The sequence below is a fragment of the Anopheles coluzzii genome, chromosome 2 (genome assembly GCF_943734685.1).
Source record: "Anopheles coluzzii chromosome 2, AcolN3, whole genome shotgun sequence".
Classification (NCBI taxonomy): Eukaryota; Metazoa; Arthropoda; class Insecta; order Diptera; family Culicidae; genus Anopheles; species Anopheles coluzzii.
Window position 1 is genome coordinate 71,496,112 of NC_064670.1, and position 17,337 is coordinate 71,513,448.

Here is a 17,337-nt window from a genome sequence, read left to right on the forward strand (position 1 = left end):
TCCACGCGCACGCCATTGTGGTTTGTTATTCCTGAACAGCACATCAACCACGAGGTCCGAAAGCGATCACACAGTGAGGCGGTGCATCTTTTTCAGTTGGATATCGTCACAGTACACATTTTGTGCGTAAAAATGTTCTACTAACAACAAGTGTGATGATGAGTCGTTCGCTCGCAAGCTAATAACATTCCAGTGGTGAAATCTGGTTCTAAAAATTGCAAAAGTGTACCAGCGTGCGTGAAATTACCACACATGACGGTGAATAAAACTGCTGTTTGTTTACAAAACATTGATCCTATGATCGAAAGCTTCATACATGATATGGGATAAGGTGGTGGTGATGGTTGGTTGGTGGTACGGTAGCCGAAGGAAACGAAACGTTCCTTTCGGGCGTAAATAACAAGTAGCATGGAATGTCTCGCAACAATTACAAAGCTATCATCGTTTGCTTCCCTATTGTTTGCTGACATATTCACTCCCATTCCCCGTTCCTCGTGCGTGCAGCTGATGCAGCTTATTTAACGACGCACCAACGATCGTCTCAGCTTTCATACGACCATACGCCCTCGTTCACTCTCCATTCGGCTCTCGTACTCTCGTCAGTTGAGTCGTGTGCGTGCGTGCGTGCATCATTGTTGTTGCTGTTTTTCGCAATGGAAAATGTGCTTGAAAAGTAGTGTTGCAGCAGATATGAGGCTATGAGGTATCAGTGTAGATGTGTGGCTTGAATTTGCCTTCTCGTGATTCTGTGCTTCACGTTGGTGTACTGCACTTTTTCGCAAGCCAAAAAAGAAACTGCAGTGCGCGACGTGACGCGTTCGCGAATTATTTCACTTCGAACAGATCAGGTAGTGATCACCGCGTATTCTCCAAATCCGGTCGACCTACGCTTAACCACGGTTGTGGCGAGGGACGGATAGTGGAAGTTTCTAGTGCATTGTGCTCATTACCATTAGTGTCACAGTGCCACCGCCTGCTGCTCTCTTATCCATCTGGCTTGATCTCGTTGGAAACCAATTGGGTGGGAAAGCTCGGCAACTGGATCGCGAGTGTAGACGAACATTTCAGTTGTCCGTTCTTCGGTAGTTGTAACAGCCATTCGGCCAGTTAGTGCGGTGTTGCTAGAGTGTGTAGAGCTGGCGAGCATGGCCTCACTATCATTGCCGCGTGTACTGCAGCACCGGAAGTCTCCCGTTGAGATCGAGCGTGAAAATCTCGTTAAAAATTTGGTACGATTCCGTTCTGCTGCATGTCTCTGTCTCTCTGAATGTGCTGTATGTATGTATGTATGTATATATGTATGTATGAATGAATCTGCGTGATGTGAAAGATCGTCGTTGGGAGTGATATCTTCATATATATTATTACAATTGCAATTCCCCTGGATTTATGATGCTTTCATTTCTTCCTGCTCGCTGCATCGCTTGCACATCTTTACTGTAAAGCCATAAAGCACCAACCACAACAATAATGAACCATGTGGGTAACACCTGCCCCTTATGAGTCACTCTCATTCATGGATACATGCATTATGTAAAAATAATAATAATAATAGTTTGTCGCCTGCAGCAGAGTACACTAACACCACGCACCGACTCCTACCACACAATTCAGTGTCAGCGGGGATATGGTTCTTATTGTTGATATCATTTGAACCAAAACAAAATTAACATCTACACACACGCATACAAATAGGCCCAGTAGAGAAAGAGAGGGGCACTTCCGTCCGGCTGCGGAACGTCGCCACCGCCGTTTAGTCATCATCATCATCGCCATCATCGCCATCATCATAGGAGTGGCATCATCGTCACTACCGGAATGCTTGCTATTTCAGGTTTGCGGTGATCGCCAGCTAGAAAAGGCTTACCGGAAGCTGTTCTGCCGCTTCACGAGACTGGTTAGCGTCGTCCGGTCCGGTATTAATTGGTGGAATTTAATGAAATTCAAAAAGGTGTAATAGGATGTTCCGTTACAGTAGAAATTCAATGCCACAAGTAAATGAAGTCGTTCAATGAAATTCAATGAAACAGGCACCGTTCTGATGGAGGGCCTCACAGTGCATAACGTATGTTCTTCGTTACTGTACACGTTAATAATATACAAACGTTTGCTCTTTTCGGTCGTGGCAGGCCAGATTTGCAGCCCTGAACTAAACGATGGGAAAGAATGGGAACATTGAAATATCCATCGATCAAAGTGTGCGCGGTGGTTGTAAATATCGCTTCATTTATTCGAAACGCCAGCTAGATAGCGGTAAAGATCGTAAAGAAAGTGAATCGGATCGAATCTCTCCTGCTTTGGTTTCATTCACTGCACGCTCCAGTGAGTGCGAGTGTAACTGCCGTGTAGAGGAAACCCACCGCGCCTTCCACGAAGGTTTCTTCCACAACACCGAAGATTGGCGGTGCCGGGAAAAGTGGATCCCATTTCCTACGGCGTTTTCTTTTAAGGTTTTTCGGACGAAAAATGCATTCGTTAGAGATGGTGTGGCTCGAAACAATTCGAAAGTGCATTGAGACACTAATACTGCATACCATCAGTCGAAAGGGCAAACCTAACATTTTTCTCAGCGAATTCCCGACGACTTTTGAAGCGATTTTGTTGAATTTTCAATAGCTGCCCGCGTTGCTGGTGGAGATGTTGTCGATAAAAGGTTAATTTGAGTGCATTTGTTAGAATATATTTATTTATATGCACATGTTGCAGCAATCGCAATCAAATGCAATTTATCTTTTCTCACTTTTTTCCCCTCGAAGGCGTCCGAACGGCATGGTTATTTGAAGCAGCAGAGCAGATATCGAAACTCACCAACAAATGGTTACACCTGTTATGTCGAGGTGCCTATGTGGGCAAGGTTTCGTGTGAGTAATGATGAAAAAATAAATAAAAATAAACAGTTTAAAGCATGACGCATAGCTTTGTCTACTTCCGGTATGGTTGTAATCGGCCGGATTATTGGTAAGAGTGCTGTATCGAACAAAATATTAAAAAAGGGCGTCTAAGAAAAACCACTACCACATAGAACACCTGTACCTAAAACAGGCGCTTGTGCGTGAGTGTGCCGAGCAGAATATCTTTGTAAACACAGCAAAGTCCGGGCAAAATGTTGTATTCATTTTTTGTCGCCCACCTACCTCTATCTATCGAAACTGCTGCTGAACTGATTAGATATGCCATTTATCTCTGAACCTGGCAAGCGATAGTACGAAAGGCCGTGCGTTACGGGCGTTCGGGCTTCAATTGGCAGTACGCCCTGACCAAGCTCAGTATTGATTCTGTGAAAGTGAAACAGTGAGGATCATCGAAGGTGGGATCCGAAAGGTAGGATCTTTCTTCCTGTTTTTGCTCGTGGGTCTTAGTTCCTGGAAGCCGAAAACCCCCCGAAATCCACCATTCTACTATTGGCGGCCTTTTGACATTCACGCTTCAATATCGATCGACAGTCGCACTATTGGTGTGATTGTAATGCTTAATTTAATTTGTGCACCTCACAGGGTTTGTCATGGAAATTCCCTTCTTCTGACTGTGGGGACACTTGTGTAATGCTCCATTGGGTGGCAATTTGCATTCGGTTGCGATGAAGCAGTGTGTTTTCTCAGTCGCGAGCAGCAGTTGTGTCGATGTGGTGAACCTCACACCACAAACACCACTTTGATTAACAAAGTAGTTAAAGTTTGTAGTAAAGCCTTTTTGTAAGTCTCTACTGCTAGCGAGAGTGCGTGTGAATCATCGAACGCAAACACTTGACCAAACGACCACGACAAATCAGAGTGTGGTGCGGTAGTGAAGCAAAGCAAAAGAGATAAAGGGAATTCGTTTATCGTTTTATCAGCCATTTGCGGATCCGTGGTGTACGAAAATGTCGAATGCTTGAATCATTTGCTCAGTGTTAGTGTAAGAGGAAACACTAAATTCCGTTTAGTTCAAAAGAAGGATTTTTGTGTTAAAAATTTGAATCACTAATCCTTTGCTAACTATAAGGGACGTTTCAAAGATTTCATTGTAATTCATATTGTTTGACCTAATAATGCATTAAATCTCATTGTCACTAGAGTATGCAGACTGTTGCATATGTCAAACGTGAATACATGCAATTTTAATGTTGTTTTGATACTTGCACACATGTTCTACACAAACAAAAAGTGTCCCAGGCACGTTTGCTATGCTATTTAAGGGCAAATTATTATTGTTTACTATCCAAGACATTGTACCAACAATAACGCAAGCTGCCGTGTTCGGTGTGCACAATGCGGCAGCGGCCAACAGTGTGTTGTTGCATTATAACACTATTAACACACATACACTTTCGTTCACCATTGACGATTGTAGCATGGATTTAGCATTAAATGTACATACATACACGTTTTATTCCTTCCCAGTACCTACTATAGTGAATATTACTGCACGGAACCATTTGTAAAGCAAAGCATTTTTGACTGTAAAACATGTCGCTAACGGATAAGGAATACTATAATCTGGTAAGTAAGATCACTTAACCAATCCCCCGAATACCCTCTTTTTTTCTTATTGAAGGCATGATTTGGCCCTTGGTAGCAGTGGAAAGCTGTCCACTACGTTTCTCATTCGCTTCTCATGTTCTTGTTTCTTGTTGTCCACAGACTATCAGTATTTCCAAAGCGCTCAGCAATGTGGAAATGCCCATCAAGGTGAAGCACGTCCGTGCGGCTATCATTGGTACATTCCACAGCAATGGTGCGCATGCATTTTGGGCCATTGCCATCCGGCAACCGATACAGGACAATCGAATAGTGGCGTGGAAGTTCTGCCATCTGCTGCACAAGATACTGCGCGAGGGCCACCCGCTATGCTGTCAGCATTCCATGCGGCACCGGGCCATGCTGCTGGAGGCCGGAAAGCTGTGGGGCCATCTGAACGATGGGTATGGTATTTGCATCAAGCACTACACCAAGCTGCTCGTGACGAAGCTCGAGTTTCACGATCGCAACCCCCGCGTACCGGGCAGCTTATCGTTGCGCCAGGGCGATCTGGAAAAGATTGGCGAGGGAGACATTAACATTTAGTAGGTATCAGGCATTTCGCAAGATGGAATTTGATTGAAACTGGTGATTTTGTTATATACCAAGTAATCATGCTTTTCGTCTAGTTTCCAGCTCGCAGTTGAGATATTCGACTATCTGGATGATATCATTGCGCTGCAAGGCACAAGTAAGACACGATCACGTCTGAACTATTGTTTTTGTTGTGTGTAACGACCCTCTTATCTTATACGCTTTTCCAGTATTCAATTCCATCACAACGTTCTGCGTCAGTTCGATGACTTCGGCGGGACAGTGTCGTTTGGCACCGTTGATTCCTTGCATTCAAGACTCGAACCCACTGTACGATATGCTAGTGCGCGTGATGTTTAAACTGCACGCCAACTTACCCTCAGATCTGCTGACTGGGCATCGCCAGCGCTTCAACACACTGTTCCATCAGCTGAAATCGTTCTACGGACAGTCGCGCAATCTGCAGTATTTTGTTAACCTGATCACCGTACCGAAGCTCCCGGAGGCGCCGCCCAACTTCCAGCAGCAAAGCGATCTGGGCAACTACCAAACACCGGTAGTGGTGATGCCCGACAGTGAACCTCTGGACAATGAGCCGGAACCGCCAGCGATCGACAATCTGATCGATACGGCCGAGGCGACCCCACCGATACCGGAGCTTCCGCATGCGAACAACCACCATCAGGTGGCCGCTCCGGCGCCGGTCGTACCGGTGGCACAAGTAATGGAACTGGAACGGCTGATTCAGGAGCGGGACAATATCATTCGCCACCTGCAGATGGAAACGCAAGGATTGTCCAACCAGCTGAAAGCGGCTACCAGCGAGCAGCGGGACGTGCAGCGTCGACTCGAGGACCAAATAGCGACACTCAATGCACAGCTTACGCATAGCCAAGGCGAACTTACCAATCTACGGTTTCAGAAGGAAGAGCTGGAACTGCGAGCCCAAACGGCACCAACGCTAGAGCGTAAGTAATACGCGCCCCGAAAGGGAGTTTCAATATCTAATGCTGATCGATTGTTGATACATTGCAGAGCGAGCGCAAGCGGAAGAGGAACGTGCAAAAGCCAGTGAGGAAAAGTTCCAAAAACTAAAAACCATGTACACGCAGATACGCGATGAGCACGTGAACCTACTGCGTCAGGTACGGAACAGATTCTTGCCTAATGATTTAATACTAATTTAACAACAATATTACAATCTTATTAACGGATATAACATTTTAATATAAGCATCTTTTTCTTCTACTACTGACTACTTTTCCTACTTTCGTTTTTGCTTTGTTGGGGATGAAAACCGATTTTATTATTTTTAAAGATGAAAATCGATCAATACAAATTAGCATGCTATAAAAAGGTTAGTTCGAGTGAGCAATGCTATAGCTTTGAAACGGTGATAGGTGACTGTGTCGATAGAGATCCTTCACAATCATTCCAAATTATCTCAGTCGCTCGTTCCTTATCCCTTTTCGTAGGTTTCGTTACGTTGTGTTGTAGAAAATGTACTTTAACTTCTAGTTTCCTTACCTAACTTATATAAACATCGGAGATGCTGTGCATTCATGATACCCATTTTCTTTGATTCCACTTCATAGCATGGCGAAATTAGCAAGCAACTAGCCTCGTCCACGAAAATTGCAGCGGAAGCGAGCAAAGCCAAGGAAGAACTCCAATGCCAGCTGGAAGAGCTCGAGCAAAAGCAAGCCCTGGTACAGAATGCACTGCAGCAAAGTTCGAACGACGCACGACAGGAGCAGGAAGCCATTGGCGAACAGCTTCAAATCATGACGCAAAAGTGTGAATCGCTGCAGAGCCGCTATGATGAGATGGAAGCGTCGCGGCAGGCCGAAATTGCCGAGCTTCGCATCAACCTCGAGCGGCTAGAGGGCGAACTGCACACGTTCCAGCAAGAGCGCGAAGCTCTCTCGAACGAAAAGGGAACGCTAGAGGAACGGTTGGCCGAAATACAGAGCGAAAAGCAGGAGCTTGATTTGAAGTACCAGGAATGCATGGCAAAGATGCACGAACTTGAGCTAAAGACTGATCATTACGCAAAGGAAGAAATGTCTTTGCAGCAGAGCGTAAACGAAAATTCACTTAAAGCGCAGGGTAAGTGTAGTATTCATTTTCCCTTCGTAAAAGTACAACGTCTAATCAATCCTGATTTTGTTTCGAGCCGCACTTGTGGGACAATTCTTATTTCTCTTTTTAATTATTTGTTTTTGAATCATTTCTTCCTTTTTTAATCGAAATTGCTTACACTTTGTCTGTTGTGTGATCGTGTAAGTGTTTCTGTTCGACGGCAAATTGGTTTCTGTTTTTCAGTGTTTTTCTTTCTTTTTACTATATATTATCCAATCTGCTGCAATGTTTTTTTTACATTTTTTTTTATTATTTCTCTTCCTTCAGAACTATCCGATCAAATTGAACAATTGCGGACGGAAAATGATACACTCAAACAACAATACAACGAACTGGAAGCAGCCAAAGCGTTGCAAGCGGAAGAGTTCCAGCGAACACACCAGGAGGAACTGCTTCGGTTCGATTCACTGCAGACGGAAATGAACGATAAGCTGGCCACTATCGCCTCGGAAAAGGATACCATAGCGGGCGAAAAGGAGCAAACCTGGGAGCAGCTGCTAATGCTTCAAACGGAATCCACCCAAAAGCAGGCTGATTTTGAATCGCTGGAAAAGGATTTGAAATCAGTTCTCGAGCAAAAGGATCACGAATTGGAAGAACTTAATGCAAAGTATCGGGAGCTGGAGGAAAAATATCAGGTACTACTATTGTGGCTAGTTGTAAAAACAATCATTTGCTTGCTGCTACTCATCACCATCACACAACACACATGCCGCACCAAACAGAGGATAGCGGGACTTTGTCTCATTGCTATAACCGGCGGTCGTCTGGTGTTAGTGGTTGTTGCTATTAATATTATTATTATTTCCATTGATAACCATTTTGCTATGTTTGCATCTTCATTGTTGGTACGATTTTGTGCCACACTAAAGCAGATCTGCTTGAACGTAACGTTGGTTGGTTGGTTGTTCGTTCGTCGCTTGTACGCACATGAGTAAGCATACAAACTAAATCATCACATACGCTATACGTGTTAACATTTTGTCTCTGTGTTTTTTCTGTTGTTGTGTAAGTAATGAAGCACAACACAAAGAATTAATGATTTTTCTTTTCTGTTTCTTACGCCTTCTGCACATTATGGCTGTGTCGGCCCGCCCCGCCGGATAATGTAAATTTGGTTCTACTCTCCCTAGAGTCTAGATGCAAATATGGAACGGTTACTTTCCGAAAAGGAAACAATTGAATCTGATCTGCAAGATTTACTTCATCAACAGGAGCAAACGGAACACAAACTGCAGGCTGCGCTGTTGAAGGTGGAAGCGCTAGAAACGGCGCTCATTGACAGCAAAATTAGTGGAGAGACGGCACTGCGCACCCTGCTGGAGGCGTGCATTAAGTCGTCGGAAAAGCTGACACTGCGCGCCATCGGTGAAAACGAAATGCCCGGAGCTGGCGGAACACCCACCTACTTTTTGATGATAGCGGAAGAGCTGCAGGAAGTGCTGACCAAGCTGAAGATGGTCCATGAGAACTATCTGAAGGACAATTCGACGAACGTAGAATCGCTGGCACGGAAAGTCATTATCGGGGCGCATCTGCTCGCTTCTGCTCACGTGCAGGGCATGACTGTATGCAATCGCTCGGCAAACATTGAAAGCGGTGAACGTAAGTATTCGCGTTAGCGTTAGGCAATTGTGTAAACTTTTTTAAGCTCGCGTACTTGGTGTTGTGTTCTAATATCGGAATGCAATAGATTGAATGGTCAATCCAACTGATAGCAGCTAGCTCAAATTAGTTAAGCTTGCTTTATGCTTGCAACTGTTGAGCAATGTCTCCGATACCGGTTCAGTATTTCGTAAACTATGCATTTAGATGCGTGCATTGTAGCCAGAGTTCGAGCTAGTTATGTAAAAAAGTGATAGAAATTCTCTAAAAAATTACAATTCTTATAAACTTCTTGAACAATACTTTTTTTTGCTGCATACATTTTATGTCAATTCTTCACTTTCGTTTTATTTCTTTCTTCGTGAGTATTTATTTGTTCGATTAAACGAAACACAATCATTCCCAATGCTAGAACCACATTTTATAGAGTTTTTTGTTTCATTCCCGCAGGTATCGCAGAAGAGTTGAAGAAACTGGGTCAATCGATCACGACCCTTTTCCACTCACTGCAGAAAACAAGCGAATCAGGTACGGTAAGTGATCGTATAACTGACCTGAAGACAAAACTGGAAGAGGTAACTACCATGATCGTCGACCTGGGCAAGCAAACCGATGGTACCGAAAATCTGGGCGACATGGTGGAGTCCGAGCTGACCACCATGGACAAAGCGATCGAAGAAGCTGCATCACGCATACAGGTTCGTTATACCTCTTTGCATGGTGGGAAGATAATCGTACTAAGGCTCCAGCGTTCAAAACTCTACAACTACCTACTCAAAATCATTCGCAGGAAATGCTGTCAAAATCCCGCGCTTCCGATTCGGGCATAAAGCTAGAGGTGAACGAGAAGATTCTTGATGCCTGCACGAGTCTCATGCAAGCGATCAGAGTGCTAGTGCAGAAATCTCGTTTGCTGCAATCGGAAATTGTTGCCCTCGGCAAAGGAACCGCTTCGGCAAAGGAATTCTACAAACGAAACCACCAATGGACGGAGGGACTAATTTCGGCAGCCAAGAGTGTAGCCCAAGGAGCCAACTTTCTGGTGTAAGTATAGCGTACCAACGTCTTAGCTTAGCGATGGCTTTAATAAATCTCTTACCAAACCCCTTCTGTTATTACAGCACGGCGGCAAATAAAACGGTGGTCGGTGGGGCAAAACATCAGCTAGATTTGGTGGTAGCCGCCCAGGAGATTGCGGCCTGCACGGCACAGCTCGTAGTGGCCAGCCGCGTGAAAGCTCCACGATCCAGCACCAACCTTACAGCGCTGGGCACCGCCTCCAAGAACGTCACGCAAGCGACCGGGATTGTTGTTGCCACGGCGAAGGATTGCAGCCAGCGGTTGGAAGATTCCCAGGATCTGGATCTTGGCACGCTGACGGTACATCAAGCCAAAACGAAAGAGATGGAAATTCAGGTAAAGGTGCTTGAGCTAGAGCAGGCACTGCAAATGGAGCGAATGCGCCTGGCCTCATTCCGCAAGAAGAACTACCAACAACCCGTGGAAGAGTAGTAAACCTAGCACTTGGCGCCACTCCCATGTTGGGTACGCTCCACGCTTTTTTTAAGAAGGTAGTACGGGTGTCAGCGATCACTTTTTCGAAATTCACCAAACACATACACAGAGGTTTAAAATGACCAATCTGTAGACGACTGTAGCTATGTTTCAATCCAATCCCAAAAAATCAAACAAAATGCTTGGATTTAATTTGCTCTCTAGATGGAGATGCATTTCTACCGATTGTGTCTTATTTTGGCAATCATTTCAAATCACTGCAGACTGTAATATGCAACAAAATGGAGATGAAAACTGTTTATGTTGAACAATGTTACACTTATCATCCCACGTTATCAGCCACGCATATCACACGTTAGCCAATGAGAGGGAGGCATCATCATGCAACATCGACATTATGTTAAGAGTGTTTCGTCGCTTCATTAACCGTTATTAATAGGATAGTGAATATATTAGTATAGCATATTTAACTTTGTTAGATACCCCCAAAAGCGTAAGATGCATCCAGTAACGAATGATAAGAAGCTCTGTTATACTGTATCTTGTATTTCTACTTACAACGAAATTGATGCAAACAAATAAACATGGATCAAATAAAATCGTACCACCGTCTGGTTTCCGTTCGCATGTGTGTGCGTACATTCTTAACAGCTTTCCGAACAGTAAAGCCGATATCTAAGACATAAATATTTTACCAAAACCGGTCCATAGCGAGCCGGTTTCGTGGATGATGGTGATGTTTTTGGGCACGCTACAGAAAGCAACTGCATTACTAATCGTTTGAGACCATCCGATAGCAGTATAAATAAATTTGTTTAAAAAAACTTATATTTCACCATAGGAAAACTAAACTATTAGCTATTTGCTTTTAGTTATTGGACATATCGGAAAAAAATCTAATAAAATGTAAAATGTAGTCATTCGTTTAAAAGATATCCATACAAAACAAACATCACACCCAGTGGATTCGTGATAAACGATCTTTGCTCCACAATAGTAAACAACAACAACATGTTCAACCGTCAACAAATTAAAATTACTGCTTGCGCCTGTCTAAAGGAACGACGTCAGCATCGCAAGTACTGCTGGTTCGATGTATAGAAACATGTTCTGGGGGCTCGTCCCCACCGATCGCTACGTTGATCGGCATGGGGACCGAGCGGACCCACCCGTGCTGCCAAAGCGCCTCGCTAACAACTTCGCACAAACCATTCGAATGGCATTTCATTGCCACCACGCATTAAATATTCAAAATACTGAATCATGACAGGATCATTTTCAGTCGCCGGGTAAAAACAATGCAACTCCTCCATGCATGATCGCTGTTTCTAGCCATGCGCAGAGCGATCTTCCTTGACAACGAGCTATGAATGTATCCAGGGAAAGTATAAGAGGGAAGCTAGCGAAACGAGAAAGTTCTACTCTTCTAGGCAAAGTTTTGTGAGCGTGTGTTACCGGCGTACCCCATCGGAGACCGGTTTATCGGAATATTATCACCGCGACGTCACGGCGTGAGTGTCGTTGTTTTTGTTGTTGTTGTGTTTTAATTCATTCCACTGTCCCTATCAACAGTGTCGTCCAAAGCGCCAGCAACATTGGGGTGGACGTTAGGAACAGCAAACAGTCGCCGTTCTTTTGAAAAACAGGATCTTGAAACTCGTCCCAATGCACGATGGAGACACAGACACCGAAGATCGATAGCGGAATGAGAGTTGAAAATAAAACTAATGCTTCTAACAGGCGACCTGTTTTGCGTCCCAACAACGGACGACTCAAACGGACGGATCGACTGAAGCTATAAAAGAATCACACGGTGGGTGGATTGGAGTCAGTTTTTCTTTAACAGAGCTTTGCATAGCTTCTACCACAATCCGCATTCCGTGCTTCGGTTCATTTGTTTGCAGCGGAATAGCTTAATAAGTGCACTTCAAACTCATCGAAAGTGACCAGTGTGTTGTGTGCTTGCACAACAAAATAGACTTCTATCATCTAAGTGTAGTTTTTGAGAACTTTTATACCATACTATGGTGAGTGATATATTCATGCAGTGAAGAGTGTGGTGTACCTACAATTCGATTTAGGGCTGATGTGCTATACTTTCCTATATCTGCCGTCCCGTTTTAGACCACATACACCGATAAAGGGCCGAAACCGGATGGTGGAAAGTTTCTTTCGTTCGATCACATCACATTCTACGTCGGTAACGCGAAACAGGCGGCCAGCTTCTACACGACACGTTTCGGGTTTGAGGACTACGCGTATCAGGGTTTGGAAACGGGCAGCAGACAGCTCGTGAAGCATGCCGTCCGCCAGGATCGGATCGTGTTCGTATTTGTGTCGGCCTACGAGCCGGGCCATCGTGAACTCGGAGATCACCTGGTACGACACGGAGACGGAGTTAAGGATGTTGCTTTCGAGGTAGAGGACCTGGACGTGATCGTGCGCCGTGCTAAGGAGCGCGGAGCAAAGGTGGTGCGCGATGTGTGGGAAGAGTCGGACGAACATGGCACGGTTCGGTTCGCGACGGTGCAAACGTACGGCGATACGCTGCACACGTTCGTGGAGCGCCATCGCTACCGTGGCCTATTCTTGCCAGGGTTCAAGCCGCCACTACACAAGGATGTTTTGCTGCGCATGCTTCCAACGGTCGGTTTGAACTTTATCGACCACGTGGTAGGAAATCAGCCCGATTTGCAGATGGAATCGGTGGCCGCCTGGTACGAGAAGATGCTGATGTTCCACCGTTTCTGGTCGGTGGACGATAGCCAAATCCATACGGAGTATTCCGCTCTCCGTTCGATCGTTATGACCAACTACGAGGAAACGATCAAAATGCCAATCAACGAACCAGCCAAGGGAAAGAAGAAATCCCAAATCGCGGAGTACGTCGAGTACTATGGTGGTGCCGGTGTGCAGCATATTGCACTCAACACCAGCGACATCATTGGCGCTATTCGTAATTTACGTGCCCGTGGTCAGCAGTTTCTTTCCATCCCGGATACGTATTACGATCAGCTGCGTCAGCGTCTGAAGTCAAGCAGCGTGAAGATTAAGGAGGATCTTGCCGTACTGCAAGAGCTCAAGATTCTGATCGATTACGATGAAAACGGTTATCTGCTGCAGATCTTCTCCAAAAACATGCAAGATCGGCCTACGCTATTCATCGAGGTGATTCAGCGCCACAACCACAATGTAAGTAATTCGCTCAAACGATTCGCGGAATCCGTCAACAGTTTAACTTACTATTTCTACTCCAACAGGGGTTTGGTGCTGGCAATTTTAAGGCGTTATTCGAAGCTATCGAGGCGGAACAAGAAAAGCGAGGAAACCTGTAAACGGCATGGACGCAACCATAATAACGTACTTTAACGATTGTTTTTTTTTTACAAATAGCATCGATTCAGACATGATACAAACAATGCATTAATAAAAATAATCCATTTGATTTTGGATTTCAAACCCTATGTTTTTAATACGAACATTGCATGCACGGTGGAGCGGTATCCTCATTTTATACAATTGCTGGTGAAGTATAATCTATCAATAGATATTCCTTTCGCCTCTTACCTCGTTGGCATCCACACACACCCACATTATGGCATCCTGATGGCACCACTTTACGATCATGATCGAACTGAGCTACTCGGGCGTGGGAAGAAAATCGGGATCCCAAAACCCGGGAGGAGTACTATGCAGTTGAGCCACTCGACAGTTGCGACAATTGCGTGGCAATTTCGAACGTGCCGTGTCGTTCGATACACCACGTGTTGTATGGTATTGGTAAAGCATCGTGCAATCGATGCACAAACCTTGTGGGGACGGTTGTTCATAGCCACGCGTGTATGGTTTGACCGATCCTGATAGTTCTCCTAGCTCGCGATTAACTCTGCAAAAAAAAGAAACAAACGAAGATATTCCACTACAACACCGGAGAAATATTCCTTGTTTGGAAATCTTACCTTGGCACATTACTGGGATTGGTTTCTATGGTGACTGCGTCCATTCGCTTGGCATGTTCGCCGTTTAACTCGCTGATAAATATTTCCGTAGCATTTTGAGATTCGGCGACGCTTATTACTGATTGCTGGCTTGGTGCTGGCAAAACGATTATTTCATTCGGTTCCGTATCTTCACCTACTCCTAGTATGTGGTCCGAAAGACATTCCAACTTTTTATTAGATGGGACATTTAATGGGTTGCGTTCCTTTTGTTGCGAATCGGGTTCTTGCTTTATTTTGAATGATAAACCTTGCCTTGACAGTTTGCTGGTAGATTCTACCCCGGGACAGTACGTTTGATCTATGTCATCGTCATCGTTATCGTTAGGGAACATTGGCTGACGCTCATTGCTAGCTGCTGTTGAAGATGATGTTTCATCGGAGCCATCTTTAGTACCCGGTTTATCGTCTTGTGCCCTTGAAATCAGTGTAGATTGCTTTTTCATTCGTAAACTTTTTAAAAACTTTGACTTGTTGGCCACTGACGGAGGTGTTGGTACAACAAAGTCACTAAACAGCGTATCATTTACACTATTATGCTCAGGCTCGTTCATCGGCGATTGTTTGGTTTGGCGAGGAAAGTTTAGCTTCACTTGCCGAAAGCGTTGGTTGTTGTCGGCTAGGGAAAGGAATCGCTTAAGCCCACTCGGCGGAGTGTGATCTGTGTTGGAGGTTTCTATGGTTGCATTGGCATTTTTGCCCGTCCATTTTCCATTTGGAGTCGTCTTGGGAGTAGTAGGCGTGTTGGATTTCTCCGCAACCACCGAAGAAGATTCCATTAGCTTTACACTTTTCCCGAAACGGCTCTCCCGCAGGAGAGGCTTCTTCTCGGATTTGTTTTCTTCGGGAAATAATAGTTGCATCGGTCGTAGAGGTGAAGTTTTCGATACATTTCTAGGAGAAAGTATCGCTCTTGGCGATGGCGACTGAGGAGCAGCCGCGGGAGGAGGGCTTTGGGTAAGTGCAAAGAACGGTTCCTCGGAATCTAAAATGTTTAGCTCGAGTTTCGCCGATACGTCCGAGTCGGATTTGTTAGGAAAGATGGTCGAGTCTTCCAAGATTGATACATTTTCCTTTTGTGCAGAAAGTGGTGAATCCAAGGATTGAACTTTACGTCTCTTGGCCGGCGATCGCGGAACAGGTAACACGCAACGGTTGGATTGCTTTTGTTTCTCTGCTAGCTGATGTTCTAAGCACTCTAACTCGCGTTTTGCTTTTTGTTGTCTCACATATATTTCTAAAAAAAAATAAACATAGTTTATTGCGATCTGTTTCCCGGATCCAGCAATGTTTCACATCGGCGCTATGCTTACGTACCTGACGCATTTTCCAACACTCTATCGATGTAGATGAAAATATCATCTTCCACTTTGCTAAAGTGGTTGTACTTTAGCAACAAATTGCACAAATTAACCATGCTTTCGAGCTTCTATTTAATCATAACTACAATTACTACACCGTTCTGGCAAAGTAAAAAAAAAAACATGCGCAACCGGCCTACTCTGATGAGCCAATAAATCAAAACAACCAGAAGCCCGCACTTTTTGCGTTGTTTAGCAGGGGGTAGGACACTTACAATGTAACTTTATGTGGTTGGCAATATTGAACGATTGAAAACTCTACACTTTTTTTAATACAGACAATCTTTTTCACTCAAATTAAATAAAAAGATGCATATTTTCAGACAATATTTGATGATTTTTAAACATTTTTTATGACAATATAAAAAATGTTCCGACTGCTCTACCCCTCGTTTGTCATTTCGAGTGACGTTTCAAAACCAGCAAAAATAAGAAGAAACTCACACCGTGTAAACAATAATAACGAAAACACGGCTGTGTGGTTTAGTTCAATTTTAATTACTTTTTGTACTTGCTGCTCAGAAGCTCCTCCTAGTTAGATAAAAGTCATCATGTCTTCACCATCGGAGGACAAAATAGCGTCACACAAAACGTTCTACGATGATAAAAGCCCGCCCCTCTATCCCAGCACAGATCGGTTCCATCCTCTAGGATACAGCACACCCCAGCAGCGAGGTAGAAACTCTTCTGCTCACGCCAGGAATTATTATTCCGCCCAGCCCAAGCACATGCTTCCACGGACGAAAGGATCCGACGGCCGATATCGGCACGGACAAGATAATGTGCAAAATCAGGACCGATCGAGATATTCGGGCCCAGATCGTTGCGATAACGCCGAGCAAAGAGACACAAACTTTGGTTCCGGGAAGCGCCTGGGCTTTGGTCACAATTGGAGAGGACACAACAACAGAAATCAACGGTATGGAGGAAATCGATCTCAGCACAACTATCGGCAAAACCACCATGTATGTGAATAGGAAACCTCTCGATTTATGGACAGTTTTGGATTAATCAGCATTTTCTACTTTCATAGGCTAAATCAGAATCATACAGCATTCGGGAATACTATCACCCTTCTATGCTGGAGGACCCTTGGGAGTTTTTGCTACGGAAAAGCACTGCAAGTTCAGATTCTACCTTGAAGAACGATCAATCAGACAGGGACGACGATAACGAGGACAGATCGAGTAATAGTAACGGGGGGAATTGATCTGCTACCATGTAGCTAGAAGAATAACATAAAGTTTTTTTATTCGTAATTTAAAAATACGAATCACAAAATCATACAATATGGGAGAAAATCAAGCATATAAATGGGACATCAGATCGATCGAGATGGTAAATAACCCACGTTGAGCTGCAAATGAAAAAGTCAGTCTGTGTAGCCATTAACCTTCGGTCTGGTTTGTGTATGTTCAATAAACAATGGAACAAATATCATTTTGTTCAAATGACCAAGCAAAGAATAAACCTTTTAATATAAAAAGACATCTTTTGGGTGTAAGTAGGTTATTAGGAACAAAGTATAGACATTCGTGGCATTCATTTAATTACGGATCGTGTACAGAACTTGTGTTGTAAATTTTGTAAAAATAATAAAAACATACAAATGTGTACATAATTCTTAATCGCTTCTACCACCTACTGTGCACACCGGAAATGTTAATTGGGAATTAGTTTTACGTA

The 17,337-nt window shown here is 44.2% G+C and overlaps 4 protein-coding genes across 9 annotated transcripts; 3 read left to right on the top strand and 1 right to left on the bottom strand.

Moving 5' to 3' along the window:
* The first annotated feature begins 74 nt into the window (after positions 1 to 74).
* LOC120947349 (huntingtin-interacting protein 1) lies at positions 75 to 10,896 on the top strand. Of its 6 annotated transcripts, XM_049607951.1 has the most exons (13): positions 1,286 to 2,653; positions 2,757 to 3,321; positions 4,380 to 4,478; positions 4,620 to 5,041; positions 5,126 to 5,187; positions 5,261 to 5,998; positions 6,066 to 6,175; positions 6,626 to 7,139; positions 7,440 to 7,810; positions 8,306 to 8,777; positions 9,228 to 9,475; positions 9,568 to 9,821; positions 9,899 to 10,896. In XM_049607951.1, the coding sequence occupies exons 3-13, from the start codon at positions 4,446 to 4,448 to the stop codon at positions 10,287 to 10,289; spliced, it is 3,615 nt and encodes a 1,204-aa protein (XP_049463908.1). In that variant the 5' UTR covers positions 1,286 to 2,653; positions 2,757 to 3,321; positions 4,380 to 4,445; the 3' UTR covers positions 10,290 to 10,896. The 6 variants fall into 6 exon arrangements, with proteins under 6 accessions (XP_040218525.2, XP_040218528.2, XP_040218527.2 ...); XM_040362591.2 differs by lacking the exons at positions 1,286 to 2,653; positions 2,757 to 3,321 and adding an exon at positions 75 to 258; XM_040362594.2 differs by lacking the exons at positions 1,286 to 2,653; positions 2,757 to 3,321 and adding an exon at positions 75 to 233.
* Positions 10,897 to 12,096: 1,200 nt separating this feature from the next.
* On the top strand, positions 12,097 to 13,756 carry LOC120947351 (4-hydroxyphenylpyruvate dioxygenase). Its single transcript, XM_040362597.2, has 3 exons — positions 12,097 to 12,319; positions 12,417 to 13,484; positions 13,553 to 13,756. Exons 1-3 carry the CDS (start codon positions 12,317 to 12,319, stop codon positions 13,625 to 13,627), a joined length of 1,146 nt encoding a protein of 381 aa, XP_040218531.2. The 5' UTR covers positions 12,097 to 12,316; the 3' UTR covers positions 13,628 to 13,756.
* Positions 13,757 to 13,856: 100 nt separating this feature from the next.
* On the bottom strand, positions 13,857 to 15,876 carry LOC120947350 (uncharacterized). Its single transcript, XM_040362596.2, has 3 exons — positions 15,608 to 15,876; positions 14,252 to 15,527; positions 13,857 to 14,178 (listed from the first exon to the last, which is right to left on the bottom strand). Exons 1-3 carry the CDS (start codon positions 15,705 to 15,707, stop codon positions 13,932 to 13,934), a joined length of 1,623 nt encoding a protein of 540 aa, XP_040218530.2. The 5' UTR covers positions 15,708 to 15,876; the 3' UTR covers positions 13,857 to 13,931.
* A 212-nt stretch (positions 15,877 to 16,088) lies between these two features.
* LOC120952547 (uncharacterized) lies at positions 16,089 to 17,141 on the top strand. Its single transcript, XM_040371937.2, has 2 exons — positions 16,089 to 16,616; positions 16,685 to 17,141. Exons 1-2 carry the CDS (start codon positions 16,203 to 16,205, stop codon positions 16,859 to 16,861), a joined length of 591 nt encoding a protein of 196 aa, XP_040227871.2. The 5' UTR covers positions 16,089 to 16,202; the 3' UTR covers positions 16,862 to 17,141.
* The last annotated feature ends 196 nt before the right edge of the window (positions 17,142 to 17,337 follow it).

Bases quoted from the DNA above. Each gene is read 5' to 3' on its own strand.
- LOC120947349 (XM_040362588.2), top strand. From the start codon at position 1,146: ATGGCCTCACTATCATTGCCGCGTGTACTGCAGCACCGGAAGTCTCCC. The intron at 1,230-4,619 runs GTACGATTCCGT...TGTTGTCCACAG, and splicing joins AAAATCTCGTTAAAAATTTG to ACTATCAGTATTTCCAAAGC. The intron at 6,176-6,625 runs GTACGGAACAGA...TCCACTTCATAG, and splicing joins ACGTGAACCTACTGCGTCAG to CATGGCGAAATTAGCAAGCA.
- LOC120947351 (XM_040362597.2), top strand. The intron at 13,485-13,552 runs GTAAGTAATTCG...CTACTCCAACAG, and splicing joins TTCAGCGCCACAACCACAAT to GGGTTTGGTGCTGGCAATTT.
- LOC120947350 (XM_040362596.2), bottom strand. From the start codon at position 15,707: ATGGTTAATTTGTGCAATTTGTTGCTAAAGTACAACCACTTTAGCAAA. The intron at 15,528-15,607 runs GTACGTAAGCAT...ATTTTTTTTTAG, and splicing joins AGTGTTGGAAAATGCGTCAG to AAATATATGTGAGACAACAA. The intron at 14,179-14,251 runs GTAAGATTTCCA...TTTTTTTTGCAG, and splicing joins AATCCCAGTAATGTGCCAAG to AGTTAATCGCGAGCTAGGAG.
- LOC120952547 (XM_040371937.2), top strand. From the start codon at position 16,203: ATGTCTTCACCATCGGAGGACAAAATAGCGTCACACAAAACGTTCTAC. The intron at 16,617-16,684 runs GTATGTGAATAG...CTACTTTCATAG, and splicing joins ACTATCGGCAAAACCACCAT to GCTAAATCAGAATCATACAG.